The sequence below is a fragment of the Gopherus evgoodei genome, chromosome 7 (assembly GCF_007399415.2).
Source record: "Gopherus evgoodei ecotype Sinaloan lineage chromosome 7, rGopEvg1_v1.p, whole genome shotgun sequence".
Classification (NCBI taxonomy): domain Eukaryota; kingdom Metazoa; phylum Chordata; order Testudines; family Testudinidae; genus Gopherus; species Gopherus evgoodei.
The window spans coordinates 109,719,594-109,738,920 of NC_044328.1; the positions used below are offsets into that span (position 1 = coordinate 109,719,594).

A 19,327-nucleotide genomic window follows, 5' to 3' on the forward strand; every position below is an offset into this window, starting at 1 on the left:
GTTGGTTGCTAAAAAGAAAAGAAAACAAGCAGAAATGGTGCGGGTGTTAAATGTGTAGCCACTTCCCTGGGTGGAGAGCAGGCAGCTACAAATGGTGCCTAAAAAGCAAAGGCCCAGTCACCTGAACATTTACCCCTTATTGTTCTTTATTCTTTTTTATGTATCTCCTTTCTTTTTTTAACCAAAACCCCATTATTCCTATTTTACAGATGGGAAGCTAGAGGAACACAGAAGTGATGAGTTTGCACCAGGAGTAAGCATCACAGACAGGAAAAGCGCCCAAGGGGTCCTTCCTCTCTGGTTCCAACCACTACAGCCCATTCCCTTCGCAGAGCTGGGACTAGAATTCACAAGCCCCAAGGATGGAAGCTACAATATTTCCAGGTGACGGCACCACCCAAACTAGAGAAGCCTTCTGCGCATGCTCTCCCTTCTTGGGCTGTCCCAAGTTTTTCTAGCGGGAGAGGCGGAGCTGATGTCGGACTCTCCCTCCTAGGCTCAGTATATGGAAGACGTAGGTTAACGCACCCCCCGGCCTCATCCCGAGTAGACTCGTCCAACCTTCTTCTTCATCCTTCCCCCACCCCGCCCTCTCCAGAAGGAAAGAGGCGGGGCTATAAGGGACAATTAAGCACCGGCTTCTGCGCGTGTCGCCGAATGCGAGGAGAGCGCGCGCGCCGCTGCCTCTCAGTCACCCTCCTCCTGCCATGCCGCCCCCGGGCCAGGTCCGGCTGCCGGACTGGGATGCGCTGCGGCTCCGCGTCCGGACTCTGATCGGCTCCCACCGGGTCACGATCTTCAGCAAGAGCTACTGCCCCTATTGCAACAAGGTACGGCCCGGTGAGGGGCGCGCGGGGGGGCTCCTGGGGCGGGCCTTGCCGCCCAGCCCGCGCACACGAGCCGCGGCAGGAGGCCTCCCGCCGGCAGCTGCCCCTGGGGAGGGTGGGGTCGCTCTCTGCAGCTCGGGCCCGAGGGGGCCCTAACCACTAGTCCTGGGGCGGGCGGGCGGGCTCCAGGCCGGGAGCCTGGGGGCAGCTGTCTGTCTCTGAGGGCAGGTACTCGGCACAGGCTGCTAGTCAAACCGCCGCTCTCCGGAGCTCTGAGCTAGCGTCCCGCCAACTGCAGGCGGGAGCTCGCGCTTCTTGCGTTAGCTGAGCCCAAACGGGCGGAAGTGAGCAAATGCCACCCAGTGCACTAGGTCGTGTATTGCGCCAATCTTAAAGCCACTCTTCAAGGTCGTCAGATTTGTGGGTGGGTGGGTGGGTTGGTTCTCTTTTTTTGGTTGTGTTCCTCAGATTTTCAAGCAGAGGGCATCACTTTAGTAACCAATCTTTGTGAAGCTAAACTCACCTCTGGCACCGAGCTTGAACTTCCTATCAGCTCTGAGCTGTTGGAAAGGCTGACTTATCACTGACTTGCTTGTATGTTGTTGAATGGTAATTCTGTAGTATGTCAATACTGGCCTCAGTGTAATAATAAACAAAGCTGCTGAGCGCTGCAGTGGTGAGAAAAGGATTTTTATTATTGTAATACTTACCTATGTCTTTCGAGGTCTAGTCTGCTTAGCTAGCTGACAAAGCCTAAGCTTGAAGTGGATAACCAAAGCAGCTTAAAAAAACAAACCAGCAAGGCCTTCCCTATGCATTGTAAACAATTGCCCGTCAAATTCTAACTGCAGAAACTTGGTGCAGATTTTATGCACATCTTGATTGATTCTCAAATACTTTTTGACTTGACACTTAAAAGTGAAACATTTTTTAAATGTTTAAAATGAAACTCTTATGTGGTGATGGAGCTATGGAGGAAAAGCCAAGTTGGAATATTAGGCTGTAACTTCTAGTAGCATTTTTCTAACTGAATTTTACATTGAAATTGTTTCCTTGGTCGTCATCCCTGTGGTTTCATATTCTGCACTTGGATTCGTGCGTGTGTAAATGGGGTGATACAATGGAGTCTTGTAATATTACTGTAGAAAGAATCCCAGTGATCATGGTTTTTGTTCTAGTTGACATAAAATTACATTTAGACCATAATTCAGATCCAAGGAAAAATGTCAGAAATGTAGTAAGTACTTCAGATAAAAACATCATCTTGGGTCCTGAAAATACCATAATATGTTGTAAGCTTTATTTAGACTATGAAAAATCTTTCTAATAGTCTATTTACAGAATTTTGAGCAAGTGAAGTGATGATAGGGTGGTAGATGAAATCTCTCTCTCTCTCTCTCTCTCTCTCTCTCTCTCTCTCTCTCTCTCTCTCTCTCTCTCTCTCTCTCTCTCTCTCTCTCTCTCTCTCTCTCTCTCTCTCTCTCTCTCTCTCTCTCTCTCTCTCTCTCTCTCTCTCTCTCTCTCTCTCTCTCTCTCTCTCTCTCTCTCTCTCTGTGTGTGTGTATATACCCACACACACACACTCTATATAGCAAAGTTGCTCTAGAGAGGATTCTTTTTCTTGGTGAGTGAGTATTGGAAATAGCCGGTAAGGCCTGGTCTACACTGTGGAGGATTGACCTAAAATGCGCAATTTCAGCTGTGAGAATAGCATAGCTGAAGTCAATGCATCTTAGGTCGACTTACTTCACGGCATGGGGTCGACTGCCATCGCTCCCCCGTTGACTCTGCTTCTGCCTCTCACGGTGGCGAAGTTCAGGTGTCGATGGCAGAGCGATCAGGATTGATTTATTGCATCTACACTAGAGGTGATAAATCAGCTCCTGATAGATCGATCACTACCCACCGATTCGACGGGTAGTTTAGATATACTCTAAGAGAGGAATCCAAGAGTTGGTGCTCATCTGCCTCGCTTTGTCTACTACTTACAGTTCTTTTTGGTCTATTAACAGTTGCGATACTAGTTGTAGAGTGTTGGCAACCTTTTTAGCAATGTATTGGAGTCCTGTTAGATGATGAGGTTTTTTTAAGACTCTTCTACCTTACCACTGCACCTGTTGCTTGTGCTGCAAGAGCTATTCCAGTTGAGGGGAAATTAATTACATTTAACTTGTGTGATTAACAATATTAATCATGATTAATCAGTTTTTAATCGCACTGTTAAACAATAGAGTACCAATTGAAATTTATTACATATTTTTGAGGTTTTTCTACATTTTCCAATATATCAATTTCAATTACAACACAGAATACAAAGTGTACAGTGCTCACTTTAGATTTTGATTACAAATATTTGCACTGTAAAAATAAGCAAAAGAAATATTTTTTCAATTCACCTCATACAAGTACTGTAGCGCATCTCTTATTGTGAAAGTGCAATTTACAAATGTCGCATTTTTTTGTTACATAACTGCACTCAAAAACAAAATGTAAAACTTGAGCCTACATGTCCACTCAGTCCTACTTCTTGTCTGAGCGATTGGCTGTACAAGTTTGTTTACATTTGCAGGAGATAATGCTGCCCACTTATTACTTACAATGTCACCTGAAAGTGAGAACAGGCATTCGCATGGCACTTTTTTAGCTAGCATTGCAAGGTATTTACGTGCCAGATATGCTAAACATTCATATGCCCCTTCATGTTTTGGCCCCCATTCCAGAGGATATGCTTGCAGGCTGATTATTTAAAAAATAAAAATAAAAAAGTGTGATTGTCTCGTGCTCTGTTTTTACCCATATTCTGTCATATTTCATGTTATAGCAGTCTCTGATGATGACCCAGCACGTTCTTAGTTTTTAAGAACACTTTTACTGCAGATTTGACAAAACACAAAGAAGGTTCCAATGTGAGATTTCTAAAGATAGCGACAGCACTTGACCCAAGGTTTAAGACTCTGAGGTGCCTTCCAAAATCTGAGTGGAACAAAGTATGGAGCATGCTTTCAGAAGTCTTAAAAGAGCAACACTCTGATGCAAAAACTACAGAGCCCAGACCACCAAAAAAAGAAAATCAAGCTTCTGCTGGTGCCACACGACTCATGATGAAAATGAACATGCATTGGTCTGCACTGCTTTGGATTTGTTCTCAAGCAGAACCTGTCATCAGCGTGGATGCATGTCCTCTGAAACAAACTTCTTGATTAGCCAATCAAGTAAGACTGAGTGAACTTGTAGGCTCTAAAGTTTTGCATTGTTGTTTTTAAGTGCAGTTATTTTTTGTACATAATTAAACTTTCATTATAGAGAGATTGCACTACAGTACCTGTGAGGTGAATTGAAAAAAATACTAGCTCTTGGTTTTTACAGTGCAAATATTGTTATAATTGAAATCAATGTATTTGAAAATGTAGAAAAAATCCAAACATATTTAAATGGTATTCTGTTATTGTTTAACAGCACAACTAAGTGCATGACTAATCGTGATTAATTTTTTTACTTGCTTGACAGCCCTAATACACATCTGTGTTGAGTCAATCTAGAACTCTGTTGCTGAATAGTATTTGTTCCTGCCGCTGCTGAGGCAGAGCTTCTCTTGTAGGTAGGGCTTTTGGCTCCATGGAAACAGCCAGCTCTTGGGAGCATTATATTCACTGTCCCAGAGAGAGGAAGGGCAAGTATTGCTGCAGGTAGACTGAAGAGCAACGTTGACTCTGATCTTAGTGGGGGAAGAGAAGAAGGAACATGAATGGAGCTGGATTAAGGGACAGATGGTAAATCTGGAGCAAGGAAAGATGCTTGAGGACATTTTTTAATGGAATAAGGATCCCTAATGTGTTTTCCTCTTGGGCAGAGGAAGAGGGAAGCAGAGGGTGGAGAGAGTATGTCGAAAGAGAACAAATGAGGTCAAGAAAATGCATCTTCTAAAAGCCAAAGGGATAACAGGAGATTAGATAGGAGCAGGAATAAGAAACCATGATCCATTGCAGGGGAAGTCCTTAATGGTAAGGTGAGAAGGAAGGTGGTAGACAATGCACGAATGGAGTTGTCAGAATTTGACTGACTTGCAGTTACTACCAGTCAAGAATAACTTGCATGTATTTTAAATTCTTGCCACCATGGAGAAATAGATACTGGATGAGATGGAAGAACTTATAAATGCCAGCAGTCTCTATACTGACATGTAAAAACAACTTGATACATAGAATAACCACAACTTCACATGACTGCTGATGATTATACTACTCCTATGATATGCCCTCAGCTAGTATATTATGCATCCATAAAAATGCATAATGACATGTCAGGCTAGCTCAATTTTAGATTGTTACAAAATGCTAATTGACTTATGAAACAGCAGACCTGGGACACTGCTTATTAGCTAACTTAACTCCACCTTGTGGGATTTAAAGTAGCTAAACAGGTTGAAGTAATGAGAGCAAATGCTGCCAGGAAAAGTTTTAAAAAGTGCATTGTCATACCATAGTGCCTTTGTACCAAGTTACTTTCCATAGGAAATTTAGTGTTGGGTAACTCACTAATAATCTTTGTCCTCTAGCTGTTTGTTTCCTTTGTAAGAATTGTATCAGAGTAGAAGCTGTGTTTTGTGTATCCACAAAAAGAAAAGGAGTACTTATGGCATCTTGGAGACTAACAAATTTATTTGAGCATAAGCTTTCATGGGCTACAGCCCCGTTCATCAGATGCATAGAATTGAATGTATAGTAAGGGGAAGATATAGATATTGATATATACACATACAGAGTTGTTAGAGGAATTCCCACCTTTTCATATTCTCTCTCTGAGGCTAATTAATTAAGATGAGCTATTGTCAGCAGGAGGAAGGAAAAAAAAAACTTTTTGTAGTGATAGCCCATTTAAGACAGTTTGACAAGAAGGTGTGAGGATACTTAACCTGGGGAAATAGATTTTAATGTGTGTAATGGCTTAGCCATTCCCAGTCTCTATTTTAAGCCGAAATTGATAGTATCTAGTTTGAATATTAATTCAAGTTCAGCAATTTCTCATTGGAGTCTGTTCTGAAGTTTTTCTGTTGCAAAATTGCCACCTTAAATGTGTTACTGAGTGGCCAGAGAGGTTGAAGTGTTCTCCTACTGGTTTTTGAATGTTATGATTCTTGATTTCAGATTTGTGTCCATTTATTCTTTTGTGTAGACTGTCTGGTTTGGCCAGTGTACATGGCAGAGGGGCATTGCTGGCACATGATGGCATATACCACATAGCATGGCTGATCTGATTAGGTTCTATGATGGTATCACTTGAACAGATATGTGGACAGAGTTGGCATCAGGCTTTGTTGCAAGGATAGGTTCCTGGGTTAGTGTTTTTGTTGTGTGGTGTGTGATTGCTGGTGAGTATTTGCTTCAGGTTTCGTGGGGGCTGCCTGTAAGCGAGGACAGGTCTGTCTCCAAGATGAGTGAAAGAATCATCTTTCAGGATAGGCTGTAGATCTTTGATGCACTGGAGAGGTTTTATTTGGGAACTGAAGGTGATAGCTAGTGGCCTAAGGGATTTCTTATCTGTGTACAAATGCACCAGTTAAATTAAAGTGATTGCATATTTGTATGCTACAAATCAATATACAGACTGCAAATGTCTTTCTATACAGTTTAGTTAGATCTTGAAGGGAAAGTACCCTATGGCTGAGAATAAAGATGGCAAGGTTAGAAAGCCTTAAAATCTAAAAATATTAAAGGACAAATATATTCTCCCTTCTCCAGTATAACTACTCTAAAACTCTTGTTCTTGCCTCTCTCCTAAAGAACTGTTCTTGCTATACTGTAGCAGTAGAGCAGTTCAGTGGTACCTTGTGCTGCTGCCACACTTGAACTGTTTGCTCTATATTAGAACTTCAGAGTTATGAACTGACCAATCAACCACATCCCTCATTTGGAACCAGTAGTACTCAGACAGCAGCAGAGACCCCCCAAAAAAAGCAAATACAGTATTGTTAAATGTAAACTGCTGCTTTTTTAAAAAAAAAAAGCAGCATTTTTCTTCTGCATAGTAAAGTTTCAAGGCTGTATTGACTCTATGTTCACTTGTAAACTTTTGAAAGAACAACCGTAACATTTTGTTCAAAGTTACAAACATTTCAGAGTTATGAACACCTCAGGAATGGAGGTTTTTCGTAACTCTAAGGTTCTACTGTTTATTTCATGAAAAAGGTGTCTCTCTACTGTAGGCTGCTTTAACACAAATTAAAGTAACACAGCAGGCTATGCAGTTATAACTCACTGGCATCCCCCAAAAGACTGAAGTCCTCTACCCCATAAATATTAATCCCATCAAGCTCCGCTTTTCCAAAAGTATACATAAATAGCCCTTTCAGTGTGCCCAAATACTCATGCTCTTTTTGGAACCAATGTAACACAATTGAGAGCCCCTCAGAGAGAAATCTGACCTCACACTCTTTTTTAAATTAAGGGTATCTTCTCCCTAATTGCCTGTCCCCATGTTCCCTTCCTGGCAGTCAGAAGTTTAGGGTTGCCATGGGCATGGGGTTGCATCCCTGACCATCTTGGCTAATAGCCATTTATTCACTGAACCCAGTTATACTTTTGGCCATCAACATCCTATGGCAGTGAGTTCCACAGTTTAGCTTGCTGTTGTGTGGCAAAAGCACTTCCCTTGTTTGTATTAAACCTGATGCCTAGTTTAAAACAAACAAACAAAACCTGCCTCTCCTTTTTTCCATACTGTCATTTTTGCAGTCTCTCAATAAGTAGCTTCGTAGCCGTGTAGGAGTTGATAGGCCAAAAACAGGCATCTTCAGTAGTTCTTTTAAAAAGAAAAATTAAAAAAAAATAAAGTGCAGCCAGAGATCATAGCCAGGTAAGAGATTACTTATGAAGGAGGCTGCTGCGTTTTGCACCATCTTGTGTTTTCTGGGCAGACTTACGTTGGAGACCCATGTAGAGCACGCTGCAGTTATCATATCTGGAGATGATAAAGGTCTGGATCATAGTAGCAAGATCCTCATCTTAAAACTGGTTGCTTCCTCACCTAAAAGACAGTTGTGCTACTTACTAACCACATGCAAAGTGTCCCTCATCACTGAATCTGTTGTCATCCCATAATAGCTGGGGATCCAGCAATACATCTCAGCATGGCCATTCTAGTATAAATGACCGAATGGGTTCTCAAGGTCCATAGGGGTTATCTTTACAATCCCCAATCCATCGGCATCATTATCTGGATTTGAGCTTCAGTCAGATAGCTGTGAGCTGTGCTCCAATCTGTCCCAAAGACCAGATCAAGCATTCAATAGCACTGGCAGGATTAGGTGAGAGCATGTTGTCATCGGCCTACTGAAAGAACTGTAGTCCATGCCTCCTCACTAACCTTCCTAACAATCCCATGTGTGCAAGTTGGAACAAGAGGAAAGAGAGAGAACCTCAATAACGGTGCCTTCAGGAAAGAAGAGCAACCACTCTGTAACACCTTCCAGGAATGCAGTGAAGAAAAGACTAAGCCACCCAAGAACAGCACTAGCCTGTCCTGCTACCGGCAAGGCAATTGTATATAAAATAGCTGATAGAGCTTACAGTATTGGTATGGGTACCTTGTCTTCATCTCTGAAAGATGATCAGTCAGTGATATTAAGAATGCTGTTTGGAGAGGAGTTGTAGCTGTGTTGGTTCCAGGATTTAGAGAGTCAAGAAAAATGAGGTGGTAATAACTTTTATTGGACAGACTTCTGAAAGGAGCAAGTTTTTTGAGCTTCACAGCTTGTCCCTTCCACCAACAGAAGTTTGTCCAATAAGAGATACCTCAATCACCATGTGTATAATATGTCATGAAGAATGTTGTAAGTTCTTGCAAAAAATGCATGACTTCCTCTGGATTTCCTCATAAGACTTGAGGCTCTCCTTTATGCATTTTATATTGAGGTTAACAGCCTTGTTCTATAAAAAAATCTCTGGTGCTGACCTAGTTTGATCTTTGGTCTTTTATTTTTGTATAATCCTGTATTTTGTGTACATTAATTTCAATAAAGCATTCTCTAAAAGGCAAACTTTTATTAGTATGAGTAAGTGACAAGCATCAGCTTTTAAAATGCTTATTTTATATATTAAATGACTCAATAGGAGCTATGTTGTATCCATACTTGATCTAGCAAATTGGTAAACTTAAGTATCTAATTTTGTTTGCAGCAGTTGTCCCTTCAAAGTCTAACATCTTGCTTTGTAGCATTAACATTATATAAGTACCTCACATTAGTTAACACTATTTTAACCTTGCAAACTGCCACTATTCTCAATTATAAAACTGAAGGAACAGTCCAAGTTACCTTAACTGATCATTAGGAATGCTGATTATTTCCTCAAACTATTTTAATTTCTCTATAATTTTTTAGTGTGAAGTTGATCAGCAAATATTCCTTGACCAGAGGGGTAGGGAGACTAGTAGGGTATATTATACCTTTCAAGTGTCCTGCATTGTGCAGGACACGCCGCATCTGGCCCTGATTTTTAAAGTTGTCCTGCTTGCTGTTGCAAAGTCCCTGTTCAGTGCTCAGCAAGTCTTCCTGGTTGCAAGCTGCACATCTTTGTGCTTAGCATCGTCATGTCTCCCATTTGCAAGCAAGTTTAGTAGCACTGGCCACTTATGAAAGTAAACAGCTATAGTTTTCTACATAAAGTATGATTTTTACTATACAATCACTGGTTAGTTTCATTATTAGAAGTTCCAGGCTATTTTTAAAAATAAAAATAAAACTTCAGTAAAGAAAATGTAATGTCTGTCCATTTTGAGGGTCGCTGTTCATTTCCAAGTCCTGAAGATTGAGAGAGATGGTAAATTTGTGTTCCTAATCCTGGTGTGGGTTGTCAGTCATGGATCTAGTAACTTTCTAGTGAAAGTATAACTTCTTTTTAGATTTCAGCCTAATTTTGCTACTTAATAGCTTCCTCACAAAACTGTCCCATCGCCAAAGAGTCTTTGGCCATATGTTTCTATCTGTTTACTAAATAAATAACCATTGGGTTTTCTATCCTCTACATCTACTTCTTGAGGTAGCCACTTTGATATCTTGGGCTGGTTACTTCTAACACAATACAAGGGGGTAAAAAGACAATCTGCTACTAAGCTTTTTGTAGATGAAGTTCTCCCATCTCCTTCAGGAGAAGCATGGGATTGGATACCAAAGTCTGAATCCTGTTGATTACCTAAACATACTTCTACACCGAAAATGAAGATGTGATTGTAGCACAAGTATTGCTTTAATCTAGGCATAACTTCATTGTAGATGAACCATCTCAGGCATAACTTCATTGTAGATGAACCATCTCAGGAAGCTTGCCACTGACTGTGAGTATGTACTTGGGTGGCTAACACCTAGTGAAGTGCTGGCTGCCATGGCTTGGCTGCTATTGTTAACAGCAATAGCTGGATTAAAGCTAGAACAGATATGCCTACTTGCACTAGTCGTACTATCGTTTGTAGTGTGAATATACCACCTTTGGTGAATCACATGCAACAGCAAAGGGGCTGCTTCTGAAAAGTAATGACTTAATATCTGCATAACTCAACTGTTTTAAGACACTATCTATGTAATCATGTTCAATAGCAGATCTTGGTCCTAAACTACATCTAAATATTAAGAATCAGAGGGGTAACCATGTTAGTCTGGCTCTGTAAAAGCAGCAAAGAGTCCTGTGGCACCTTATAGACTAACAGATGTTTTGGAGCATGAGCTTTTGTGGGTGAATACCCACTTTGTCAGATGCATCTGATGAAGTGGGTATTCACCCACGAAAGTTCATGCTCCAAAACGTCTGTTAGTCTATAAGGTGCCACAGGACTCTGCTGCATCTAAATATCAAACTTTCGACTTGTGAAAATGCAGTGCCCTTGTTCACAATAGCAGATATCAAATGACACTACTCTGGTTTGTTACAGGTGAAAGAACTTTTTCATTCTATGGGAGTAGACTACTATGCTTTGGAACTTGATTTAACTGGTAAGTTAAAAATGACAGCTTGTGTTGAGATGCATAAATATATATTTCATCCAACTTAATCCACTTTTTTTTCCCTATAACCTGTCTTGTACTGATCAGAGACACTAGTTCTGTCTTGAATGATGCCTCGTTTAGTGCAAAGTTACAACAGCATTTAAAATGCATGCTAAACTCTTATATCACAAGGCACTTTTTTTTAAGTAAAAACCCGATTTATTTAATCAAATAGAAGTTTGATGGAGGTGTCAGGAAATTGCCCACTGTTTTGCGTTGCAGGAAAAGTCAATCTTTCGCCTCAGTTACTTTTTTTGTATTCCCAGATGAATTGTTAATATTTTACTTGAGTTAGAAGCGACCTTTGTGAAGTAGTTTGCTGAGTCATTGGTGGAAAAAAAGACTAAATTCTGTTGCTCAGGCTGTAGCCAGTGCCAGCTTTTATTAAAGCCAGGAGCTCTGAGGTTACATTAGTCTTATGTTAAAATTACTTTAATTCTTGAAAACAGGTAATGGGTTTTACTGGGCATTAATTGGTTGTAAAGATGGCTGAGTCATTGGGAATATATTTAGAAACTTCAGTGGTCATATATTTTTATCTTAAAATTTTGCTACTTATACTGTTTCCCAATTTAATACTTCATAACCTTCCAAAAATAACATTGTGTTGAATAGTTTGAAAGACTGTACTAACTGACTTTCACTGAAGTTTCCCTTTCTGGTTTAGCATTCTTTCCATGCTAGAGAGGTTCCTGCACAGTAAATGGATTCTAATCTGACAAAGGGAACTGTAATATACATATGGATTTGTGGAGTCCATCTTCCATTTTGAGATAGTGGTTGCGTGTTAAGGCTCTTTTTAATAAATAAGACTTTGCTTAATTTGCAGCTTCTGAGATTATTGGCACTGTCTGAGTGGGGTTAAATAAAACTAAAATGCATTTGAATATTCCCACAATTAATCCCACACATCTCCTGCACTGGCTGGGCTATGTTTAGGTTTCCTAAAACCACCAAAGAGGTGAACAAGTTCCAAAGCCCAGGGGGGCCTAATGAAGAACACCCTGCCAGCAATTTTGTATTGAGTTATCTCAAATGCCTCCACTGATACTGACTGTGGCAATATACATAGGCAGGAAGGTAGTATCTCTCAAGTACGCAGGTCCAAGCAACGTATGGCCCTAAATTTCTAAACACCACCTGCAAACTCTCTCTCATTTAGGTTTGTGAAGCTTCAGTTCATTCCATCTATCTAGACACATACTCTTGTGGGGAAGTACAACTTTTGAAAACTTTTCTTTTTGTTTCAGAGCTTGTGCTTTTGAAAAATGTCTACAAATGTGCCATGTCTGAAACAAATATGTTGATTTTATGGAGGGCTTGTGATGTGCAGTTTGTTGGAAAAACACTTCGGTTCTAGTTTTTTAAAAAAACCATATTTAAGTGCACTTTTAGTGAGGATTGTTTCAAACTCTCTCATAGTAATTTTTTTTAATATCCTTAGATGATGGACCCAATATTCAGCAAGTGTTAGTAGAAGTGACTCGCCAGAGGACTGTGCCCAATGTGTTTGTGAATGGAACACACATAGGTGGATATGATAAAACTTATCAGGTAATCTTGCTTTTCTTGATATTGAAATGAGCAGTGGCTAGAAATGAACCGACTAGATTACTTATCTCTGTTTCTAAATACAGTCTCTAATCACTTGATACCTCTGTTGCAACCACTGGTTGCAGCCTGTAACAAGTCTCTTGGAAGTAGCCCTTTAATGTGCCACTGGTTGCAAAATATGCTGGTGAACTAACTTAATGTGTTTACTTATTCCAGTCCCATAATGTCAAGAAGGAAAATAAATTAAAAAAAAAAAAACCATTAAAAAGAGAGAGTTGTTCCATCCTGCTACAACCTTTTTTAATTCTTGCCTTTTTGATGTTATATACCAGGGGTCGGCAACCTTTCAGAAGTGGTGTGCCGAGTCTTCATGTATACATTCTAATTTAAGGCTTCGCATTTTAATGTTTTTTAGAAGGTCTCTTTCTAAGTTTATAATATATAACCAAACTACTGTTATATGTAAAGAAAACAAGGTTTTCAAAATGTTTCAGAAGCTTTATTTAAAATTAAATTAAAATGCAGATCGTATTAGTTTAGTGTGATCCTTGCCCTTGCTTTTCCTTCCTGAGTTTTCCAATGTCTGGTGGCACATACTTGGGTACTTTTAAGCTGCACACAGGCTTCTGAATAATCAGTTGATAGCAGGCTGGCAGGAGGTCAGCAGCTGGAACCCCAGATTGGCAGCTGAGGTGAGTGGAGCTGGCGGCTGGTAGGGGTGAGCAGAGCCAGAAGCCTAGACCCTGTCTGGCAGGGGGCCTGCGCTGGAACTTCAACCGGAAGCAAGGTGAGTGGGGCTGCACAGGGACCCTGGCTGGCAAGAGGCCAGCAGCTGGAACCCTAGAGCGGCAGCAGGTCAGCCCACCCCGCTCTGGGGTTTTGGTTACTGGCTCCTGCCAGCTGAGATCTCAGCCCACTGCCAGCCTGGGGTTCCTTCACCCAGGCCAGCAGCAGGCCCTGAGTGAGACCGGTGGCGGGACCCCAGCTGGCAAGGGGCCAGCAGCGGGAACCCCAGAGTGGCGGTGGGCTCAGCCCACCCTGCATGCCATCAAAAATCAGTTTGCATGCCACCTTTGGCATGTGTGCCATAGGTTGCCAACCCCTGTTATATACAATGGGTAGAACCACAAATGGAGTAAGCAGTGGGTCATCAGTGATTTCTTGACTTGTTTTTTTTTTTTTTTGGTACCTAGCTTTTGCCATGTGACTTAAACATAACATTAGAAGCAGAAAAGGAGAACATAGTCCTTTGAAAGGTTCTTTAATTATGAACTTTTAAGTATCATGTGAGGACTCCTTTCTAGCCTCCAGATTTGAAAAACTGTGTGCTAGTGATCCTCTTTAATAAAGAGGGTAGGAGCATCAGACATGATGACGTAGGTCATGGAAAAGCTGTGTAATTCACACTTGAACATACAGCTATCTGAGTAACCCATATGTTTATTACAGGCTTACCAGAGTGGCTCACTGCAGAATATGCTAGGGAATTGCATAGATGATGCAGAAGTTTATGATTACGATCTTATTGTTGTTGGTGGTGGCTCTGGCGGACTTGCATGTTCCAAGGTATGCACTCGGGTTTGCACTTGTATACTGAATTTTGTCTTTCTCTCAGCTATGCATATAAGATTTCTCTTGACACTCTTGTTCTATGCACCTGTCATTCTAATGCAATATATTCTACATTTCAGTGAGTCTTCCTATTCATTTGAATTTAATGGACTGAACACTGATGTAACTGTAGTGCAACATGCACTCCTTCATGAGCTCACAGTTCAGAACTTTGGGTCAGATTCTTTCTTTCCCATAGTATAATCACTTTTTTTTGCATTAGTCTTTCAACTTTGTCGAATTGCTCCTGGACCAGGAAATAAGAACCAGAGTAAGGAACTTAGGGAAACGGCAGCCTTTGTTTCTGGTAGCTTGTTCAGAAGGGTTGAAGGTTCAAAATATTGATACCTCTTTTGACTGGGCAGTGGAGGATGGGGGATGACAAACAACATGCATGATATTCCCTTTAGATAATTACTGTTGACAGTGCAGGCTGTTGTATAGGGTTGCTTCTAGATAGTTCTTCTCCAGGTGTGATGAACATCTTCAAAGGGTTGGAAGTGAAAATCAGGCTGCTCTGCTCCTCTTCAGCTTCTGATCAAGTTCAGCAGTTCATATCTGACTTCCTTTTTTTAATACAGGAAGCTGCTGCCTTAGGAAAAAAGGTCATGGTGCTAGACTATGTTGTACCAACACCTTCGGGTACTTCATGGGGTAAGATTCTTTTAATGGTCCTAGCCTCAAATCACTATATATACATACACAGATTAAAATGCTGGTGTCAAGCATTGCTTGAATTGTTTTAGTGTCAAGGTTTTGCATTCTTATACTATGCTAGTTATATGGACATGAGGCTGTAATTCTACAGCATAAATGATGGAGGAAATAAGCCTCACTCAACCTGCCTGTTCTAGATGGATTTTTCTACCCAACCTGCATTTCACTATCTACTTCAGTTTCTTAACAACTCTTGGATTTCACATTCTCACTAAATTCTTTGCTACATAACCTTCCCTATTTAAATCTTAAACATTTTTAATCCCTTATAGGGAAGCTGATGTTTGTAAAGCACATTTTAAACTCCTTAGACAAATGTTAGTTTGAATTGGCTTCACATGTGAGCGAGTGGCTGAATTACAGACTCATCTCATTATTTTAGCTGAAGTACTTAGCACTGTGATACATTCAGTATTTCATAGGCCCAAAGGGACCGTATTTCTGCAGTAGATGTTACAAGCACCTCAGAAATGGATGCTTTTCCTGTGGTCTCAGGAATTATTCACTTTCCCTTTACCTTGCACTTTGCTGTTTTTGACACTTTTGATCCTGACTCCTATAGAAGAGATCAATGCTCATCCTTTCCATAAGTAAACTATGTTGTGTAGAGAATCTTTGATCTGATAGCTGGGACAAAACCTGCCAACACAGCACCTCGTCTTTGTCCTCCAGGAGCTCCAGTACTATTACTCAGTGTTCTTCTCTTGTTCTGAAGAAAGCACATATTGAATTTTCTTACAATTATTCGTAAGAGGAATATTTGCCTTCATTTCTTTTTTGAAATTTAGCTCAGTCTCTGACTCCATAGAATAGGCATGGTTAACACTACAGACTGGTCTCTTGCACTTCTTCAGTATCATGAAAGTGTCATTCTGTTCTATCTGACTACAGAATAAGTGAATTAGTTCAAAACTACTTTATATATGTGAATGTGTTGGGCCTATGCTTAAAGCTTTACGTATGTAGCCTTCTTGGTATTGGAGTTAAAGTTAAAATGTAGTACTTAAGTAAAAATTGTTACTTTGTCACCTTTATCCAATTACATACTGCATCGTAAGATATGTAGTTGTAAAGGAAGTTCTCCATCCGTTGCTTGCATATGTACAGAAATTAATACTAATGAATGGCTAGACAGCGGAATACATAAAGCATGTCATAAAAGGCAGAAATGCACATATTAAGTTAATGCTGGTGTTAACATTAAATAAACTTTTTCTTTCCATCACAGGACTTGGTGGCACTTGTGTAAATGTAGGTTGTATTCCTAAGAAACTCATGCATCAAGCTGCGCTTCTGGGACAGGCACTTCAAGATTCAAGGAAATTTGGCTGGGAGTATGATGAGCAAGGTCAATAACACTGAACACTGGTGCGGGAGGATGCAGATCAGAACTTTTGTTTGAGCTTACATAAGAATGCTTTTAGTATAGAAGCGACTAAATAGAATTCAGTTTGCCACTTGTACAACTTTTCCCTCCCTCTCCCCCAAAATCTTTTGTGAAGGCACTTAAACCTGTTTGGTGCTTCATTCCACCATAACTTGCATAAGCTAGCTTGTTTGGCTACTTACAAGTGGGTTTTATAAACCTAGATAACTTTGCAAATTGCACTAAAAGAGGCAAACCATTTTTATGTCTGATAGTTATGAAGTATCCCTGGAAAAACTTCATATGAGACTTATTACGTGAAATGTGTATTTGTATTGTGCTTGGGCTTGCTGATTTAGTGAGGCATTGCTTAACTTGTAACTCAAATGATGGCAAAAAAACGACTAATTAGCAGTTATTTATTGTAAGCTTCTGTTGATCATGAAGTTACTATGTCTATACTTCAGATTCTTTAACTATAAAGCTTCTTGTTTCTCTTTCAGTTAAACACAACTGGGACACCATGGTAGAAGCAATTCAGAACTACATAGGCTCTTTAAATTGGGGTTACAGGGTGTCCTTGAGAGAGAAGACTGTGACATATGTCAATGCCTATGCAGAATTTATCGAGCCACACAGAATAAAGGTACCTACTGTGTGTTTAGCTTATTTTTCTCTGACCTGTTAAGAATCACTCACCATATGACCTAAAACTGCTCTTTAGTTGAAACCTAGTATGTAAAAGGTTTCAGCTTAATGTGATACTTTACTTATCTCACTTAAAGAATTTGAATTTACTGGTTTAAGTAGACTTATGCTCCAGTAACCACTGTCATAATAATTGCATACTAATACAGGTTATGTACAAATAGTGTGGGGATCTGCAAATAGAGAATCTTGCATAAGTAGAGAGGTAGAGCTTGAGTGTGTAACACTGTGTGACTTCATTCCAAAATTTTAAATGAAAAGCTATGAAACAAAACTATTAAATTGCCTTAACGTATGTATACAATTGGTGTTAACTTAAATCTGTAGCAATTACAAGTCAGGAGTTTACTTTCTTACATTCAAAATTCCTGGATAGCGTTGATCCAAGTTAAAACTTATTTTCTACTTGTAACTTGCCTCTTGCCTCATAATGTCACTGAAAATTGGATCATAATATCAATGAGTAACTATAAATAATACTGCATACTGAGCCAAGAAAGCATTTAAAATTACTTTGTAAGAGAAGTGTTATTTTTAGAAAAACAAATAATGGCCTACTGATCAAAAGCTTTTTATGTTAAAGCATGGAGGAGGATAGGGGAATTCTCTACATAAAGAGCCATATCCAAAACCTTGCATGTTCCTCAAGTTCAGATCCCAACACTTTTACATGATGTAATAGAGTTGGAATAGTATTCTGTGTATTGCCATAGGAATGAAGCCACAAGACAAGTATACACTTAATTTGTACTGCACAGCGTGTATTATAGGTGACCATCAGATTGGACCAGGGTTTACCCAGGTAATGTGCAGCAATGAACAAAATGTTACATGTAGGTTCACTGGTATAGCTGCCTGATCCTGATGTAGGTAGTCTGTTTTAGTCCAGCCTACACACAATTTTAAATCCCAACGGTTACACTGAATGAGGAGTAGAAGTACTTGGCTTATTTTTTACCAATGTTTTAGAGAAAATTCAGTTTCCAGCTGTTCATTTAGTAGAAGTTTGGTACTGAGGTGGGCCATCCAATATAGGAAAGTAGAGCAGATATGGTTTTTAAGCTGCTACATGCAAGAGGACAAATCTGACATTCCTTCTCCCACAAGTTTGACTCATAGCTTCTCAAACCCCTTTCAAAAAGAGGCATTTTGCAATATGAAGTCCCAAAGACTGACTGCCTTTGAAGTTGAGGGAAACTTAAAATAAACAATCCTTTTTCTTCCCACCTGAGGTATCAGCCTGTCTTAAAGCACTTTTCTAGTCTGTTCCTACACAAGCCTCAAAATTACTAACAGAGTGGATAACAATCTGTTTTGCCGCTAGCATCAACATTGAACTCTTATTTCAAGTTCTTTAAGAAAGTTTGTCTTTCTCCTTATTTAATAACTAATGTAAAACTTAATTGTAAAATCTAAATTATTATCTTAAACCATCTGAACCTGGCCCAAGTCAGCTAATCACTGTTGTTCAATGCAACTAGTGTGGGGAGAGAATAGTCTAGTGTATTTTTCCCCCATGTAAACCAGTTAACAATGGATGTTACTCTTAAGAAATCCTTTTACTGAGCTACATGGTACTGCTACAATATAATGGCTTTTCACTTGGATCCATCTGAAATCAAAACTCATTTCTAAATCCTATTGCATTTATCAGCTCCTCGATAAAATTGAGGTTTTTATTTTTGGCAGTAGGCCTTGTGACACAAGTTATTCCTGGCATCTATGAATACAATAGTTCTGTAATTCTGTTGTGGTTTTTGTTTTTTTTTTTTGTTTGTTTTTTTGTTTTTTCCCTGTATCTCAGGCAACCAACAGGAAAGGACAGGAAACGTTTCACACAGCACAGACATTTGTCCTAGCAACTGGGGAAAGGCCCCGATATTTGGATATCCCTGGAGATAAAGAATACTGCATTACTAGGTGAGATGAGATGTTAGTCTCAATTAATAAGACTTTTTTATTTTCTGTCTACTTTTGCACATGCAAATTTAAACAAAGCTGAATTGTAAAACAGTGTTTTCTGTGATTCTTTTCAGCGATGACCTCTTTTCCCTGCCTTACTGCCCTGGCAAAACTCTAATTGTGGGTGCCTCCTATGTGGCTCTGGAGTGTGCAGGATTTCTTGCTGGCATTGGTTTGGATGTCACCGTTATGGTGCGCTCCATCCTTCTTCGAGGCTTTGACCAAGAAATGGCAGAGAGAGCAGGTGCCTACATGGAAACTCATGGTGTTAAATTCATCAGGAAATTTGTTCCTACTCAGGCAAGTACTTTCACTTGTTTCTCTTCTTTCTTGCTAAATAACCAGCCTGAAAGGAAAAGATTATGCAGAATACATGTCTTGTGATAAAATGTGTTCCAGGAAAAGAGTTCAGCTCTATAGCAGATAAGCTGTATATTCTGTATGGCCAACCTTGTATGTTAAAAGCATTTCATTACTGAACATTCTGCAAGGTATTTGTGTGTAATGTGACAATGCAATAAGGATCTGCTGGTTAAGGTAACTTGA

General features: G+C 39.9%; 1 protein-coding gene across 1 annotated transcript in view; it reads left to right on the top strand.

Moving 5' to 3' along the window:
* The first annotated feature begins 600 nt into the window (after positions 1-600).
* TXNRD3 (thioredoxin reductase 3) overlaps positions 601-19,327 on the top strand; it is a 32,716-nt gene continuing 13,989 nt past the window's right edge. The window contains exons 1-9 of the mRNA XM_030568943.1: positions 601-830; positions 10,749-10,809; positions 12,308-12,417; positions 13,867-13,983; positions 14,610-14,682; positions 15,974-16,093; positions 16,615-16,757; positions 18,624-18,739; positions 18,856-19,081. Coding sequence (XP_030424803.1) covers positions 708-830; positions 10,749-10,809; positions 12,308-12,417; positions 13,867-13,983; positions 14,610-14,682; positions 15,974-16,093; positions 16,615-16,757; positions 18,624-18,739; positions 18,856-19,081 — 1,089 coding nt within the window. The 5' untranslated portion in view covers positions 601-707. The remainder of the gene's footprint in view (positions 831-10,748; positions 10,810-12,307; positions 12,418-13,866; positions 13,984-14,609; positions 14,683-15,973; positions 16,094-16,614; positions 16,758-18,623; positions 18,740-18,855; positions 19,082-19,327) is intronic.